At 64.2% G+C, this 4,178-nt stretch overlaps 1 protein-coding gene across 1 annotated transcript in view; it reads right to left on the bottom strand.

The window, feature by feature from the left end:
- Positions 1-4,109, bottom strand: part of MAP2K7 (mitogen-activated protein kinase kinase 7) — a 7,093-nt gene extending 2,984 nt beyond the window's left edge. Inside the window, exons 1-2 of the mRNA XM_027769003.1 lie at positions 2,651-4,109; positions 1-93 (exon numbers count right to left, since the gene is read on the bottom strand). Of these exons, the coding sequence (XP_027624804.1) occupies positions 1-93; positions 2,651-3,098 (541 nt within the window). The 5' untranslated portion in view covers positions 3,099-4,109. The remainder of the gene's footprint in view (positions 94-2,650) is intronic.
- Positions 4,110-4,178: the final 69 nt, after the last annotated feature.

Here is a 4,178-nt window from a genome sequence, read left to right on the forward strand (position 1 = left end):
GGCGGGGCGGGGCGGGGGGCGTAGGGTGCTGCGGGGAGCTCTCGGAGGACGGTGAGCGGCTGCCCCCATCGTTGGCCAGCGGGAGCTGCAGGGCTGGGGGGGTGAGAACCAAGAGTGGGAAGGGGGTCAGCACCCTGCTGGCCTCAGCTCCAGGTCTGGCACTCGGGGAGGGGTTGGCCACATCTCCCCTCCCTGATATCCCTCCGCCAGGCTGCTGTGCTGGGGGAGCCCGTCCGGCCCCACTCCCTGGACCATTCACAAGGTGCCTTCTCCCACCCTGACCTGAAAGGAGACAGTGGCTGGGGGACAGGGAGAGGGCAAGGATCTAGTGGGTTCCGGGGTCGGGCAGACCACCTGTGTCCCTTCTTCCCCACCTCTACTGGGAGGTAATGGAGGCTCTGGAGCCCACGTGGCCATGTGGGACCGGGTGGCTAGCAGGATCAGCTGGGCCCAGGCCGGGCTCTGGCCCTGCAGGCAGCATTGAAGCTGGCAGCCCGGTGGGTGCAGGTCCCAGGCTCCCCACTGCCTCACCCCGAACTCAGGCCATGGACCGATCTATGAGGCTCCCAGCCAGGCCTGCAGAGTGGGGCAGGACCCCGAGCTGGGCCTATCCTCTAGGTGGGGGTATCCGGGTGGCACAGTCGTTCCAGGGGCCGGCAGGACTGGGGAGGGGGGGGTGCTGGACTGGGCGGGGGGTCCTTCCAGCAGCCTGCATGCGTACAGCCGGGGCATGCTACAGGCAGGGGAGGGGGAGGGCAGGCAGCAGGCAGGCAGCGGGCACCCTGGGACGGGATGGGCAGGCAGAGTTAGGGGTGGGAGGGCCGGAGACAGACAGACAGACAGACAGGAGGCAAGACTCGGGACCCCGCTGCCCAGAGGAGGCAGTGCAGAGAAAGGCCAGAGAGGGGCCTGGGGCAGGAGAGCAGGGCCTGAAGGGCCAGGGTTTCCTTGGAGCAGAGGCTAGGAGGCCGGTGTGGCCAGTACACAGGCCACTCCTCCCTTGACCCCTCACACCCCTAATGCCAATGGCTGCTCGCCTTAGGGCACTGGCTCTAAGAAACCCCAAGGCTGCCCTTGCCCTGGGGGCCTGGGACCTGTCTCTCTCCCACAGCCCTCTGCAGGCGCCCCCTCCCCTCTCTGTACACCCCAGCGCATCCCAGTCCTACTCGGACTCGGGCCCAGTGACCAGGGAAATGGCCTGTGGGCGGCCGGGCCCCTTCCCCACCATGTTGGCCTGGAACCCTGGGCCAGTGACAGAGGGCAGATACAGGACCCTGACCTATAGTCCGAGAAAGGTCGCGGGCCCCTCCAGGGTGTGGCAGGAGCAAAGACGGGCCCTGGGGACCCCGGGCCTTGGCGGTGTGGAGGCCACACCTCCCGTGCCCCACCCTGGTGCTGCTGGCTACTCAGCAGCAGGGCCCCACGCCTCTGCCCGGCCTGTGACCAGAACCGCAGTCCTGATGTCTCCCCAGCACCTGCAGGCCGCCCTGCACTGGACACCCAACACACTGCCTAGTTCTCGTTCCCAGGGCACCTGCACCCCTCGGCGGTCAGCTCTCCGGGGGGAGGACCACAGCCCAGCCTCTCCATACCTCGCACTACCCGCCTGGTCCCCTTCGCATCAGAGACTGGACCAGGCTCTCTGAGAGCTGCCCCAGAGCCCGGGGAGAAGGCTACCAGACCCCCAGACTAGACCACGGACTTGAGAGGGGCTGGGACGGGGGCCTGTGGTGAGGCAGAGGGGAGAGGCACCAAGGCCCTGGGGACAGAGTTCACAGAGACGGTGACGGCCACACGGCAGGCCAGGAAAGTGGAATGAGAGGGAGCAGGTGAGTGTCAGAGACAGAAGGGCGGGCGGAATGAAGGAGAGAGGAACAGGGAAGCCACGTGCCGGCCAACAGGACCAGTGATGTGCAGGCTAGCGGCCCCACACGCGTGCACACACACGTGCAAGCACACACATGCATCCTCGCAGGAGGACAGAGCCAGTCCCCATCAGACACGCACACGTCACCCGCGGTCCGGCCCACCCCCACTCTCACGTGCCCGGAGCACCTGCTCCCAATCACGCTAGTGCCTGCACTCGGGACCCCGGCAGGGCTGCTGCTGTCCCCACCTCCCGAGACACTGCTCAAACCCCATCCTCTCCAGAGCTTCCCCTGGCTGGTCCCCCACAGAGCCCCTCACACTGCTAGAACCTCCCGTCCGCCCGCAGCCCTCAGCTCCCCAAGGAAAAGGGCCAGGTCCGTTCTGATCACTGTCCCAAGAGCCGGAATAGGAGAGCACCCAGCAGGGACCTCCGCAGACACCCAGGGGTTGAAAGGGACCAGACGACACAGCCCGCCTGCCTGGCCACCTGTCGCCCTCTCGCACGCACGCACGCCACACACGTGCACCCGTGCGCACACTCGCCGCCTCAGCTCACGGAGCCCCACTCCTCCTCCAGGGAGTCCAGACCTGAGCCCGCAGGAAAGGAGAGGCGAGGTGAGGGGGTAAGGGCGGCCAGGGCCGGGCCAGATGTTGCTGGTGTGGAGAGAGAGTGAGAGGAGACAGGGACGCACACACGGAGCATGGGGGGCATTCTGCGGCCGGGGCAGCGGTTAGGTCAATGGTGCAGATGTCCAAGCGGCAATGATAAAAAGGCTGGTACCTGCTCGTTGGGACGGGGCAGGAGCAGGGCTTAGAGTGATCACAATAACTGGATGGGGAAAAGGAAGGAAAAAAAAAACAACAACACCACGATAAATCACAACAGAAACGACTGATTTGTCCAAAAGAAAAGAAACCAAATCATAATGGAGAGAAGGGGGAGGCGTGAGGCACCGACTGCAGAGATGGGTGAGACCGACAGAGATGGCGGGGTGGGGGGATGCGATGGAGCGGACAGACACAGACGCCTGGAGGGGGCTCCTGGGGGGGCCTGCCCGCCATGGGCCTCGCTCTGCACCAGGACAGCCACCCCTTACAGTAGGCACGCTGGGCTCTCTACCTGGCCCTGTGTCACCCACACCGGGGCTGGAGGGCAGCACCGAAGAGCCCAGCAGGGACCCTCTCTGTCCCACCCGACTTTCTGCCCAGGCAGCGTCCACTACCGGCATGTTCGTCTTGGGGCTTTCTCAGAACCCCCAGTGGACTCCCCGGGGAGAAGTCTACACCAACCCAGGTCAGAAGAGGGAGGGGTGTGTGGGTGTCAGGCTGTGAAGGTCAGGCTGGGTGACCAGGGAGTGGCTGGGATGGCCAGACAAGGGGCGGGGGTGCTTCCCTCTTCTTTCAGGAGGATCCCACGGGGACCTACATAAACTACAAAGTCCCATCAGAGGAGATATATTTTGCTGGGTCAAGAAAGACACAGAAAGGAGCTATTATTTATAGGGTCTTCGAAGGGATGGCAATGTGATTCCCCCCCAGGCGGGAGGATTTAGAGACAGGGTCATGTGGTCATGGTGGTCCCAAGCCAGGTGTGTGTGCAGATAGGGAGGTGGGCGGCTGTGGATCCCGAAGGACAAAATGTCTGAGACACAGCGAGGAAAGCAGTGGGCTGATCAGAATGCCGGTGTATATGCTGGGGGCTATGGTCACACTGGCCTCGGATGTCCCCAGGCCAGGTGGGTGTGGGTGTAAATTCAGGTGACAAAGTGGCCAGGCTGAGGGTTGGGTGTGTATTTCTTACCCTGATCTGGCTCTCCAGATCGGGCGTACTGAAACCAATCAGAGGGGTCTAAGGAGGCCTGGTGTGTACGAGGGGAAGGCGGGAGGGAAAATCCTCAGAGCAGAAAGATGGGCGAGTTCTATGTGGTCAAGGGACCTCGGGTGTCCGGCCGGATGGGCACAGGTGAGTGAATGGATTATCCGCTGTATCCGGAGAACAAGCTTCCAGGCCAAGACAGAGGAGGTTCCGTGCAGTTACTGACATGGTGGGAGTGAGGCCCTCGGGTCGAAAGGGATGTGCCTGTGTCTGCCGGGGCGGGGGGACCTGGACGTGGTGACTGTCATATGGAATGGGGAGCTCGGCTCGGAGTAGGTGACCGAGGACCACGTAGATGCAGAAGGGTCACCAGCTGTTGGCCTCTCCGGGTCACTCGGCTCCCAGACCCGAGGGTGGGAACCCACAGGCAGGGGAAGGGCCGCCCGGGGGCCCGCCGGCCCCACGCCCCCTGGGTCACCCTGACCCTCTCCCC

The sequence above is a fragment of the Tupaia chinensis genome, unplaced genomic scaffold, assembly GCF_000334495.1.
Source record: "Tupaia chinensis unplaced genomic scaffold, TupChi_1.0 Scaffold148210_1, whole genome shotgun sequence".
NCBI classification, from domain to species: domain Eukaryota; kingdom Metazoa; phylum Chordata; class Mammalia; order Scandentia; family Tupaiidae; genus Tupaia; species Tupaia belangeri.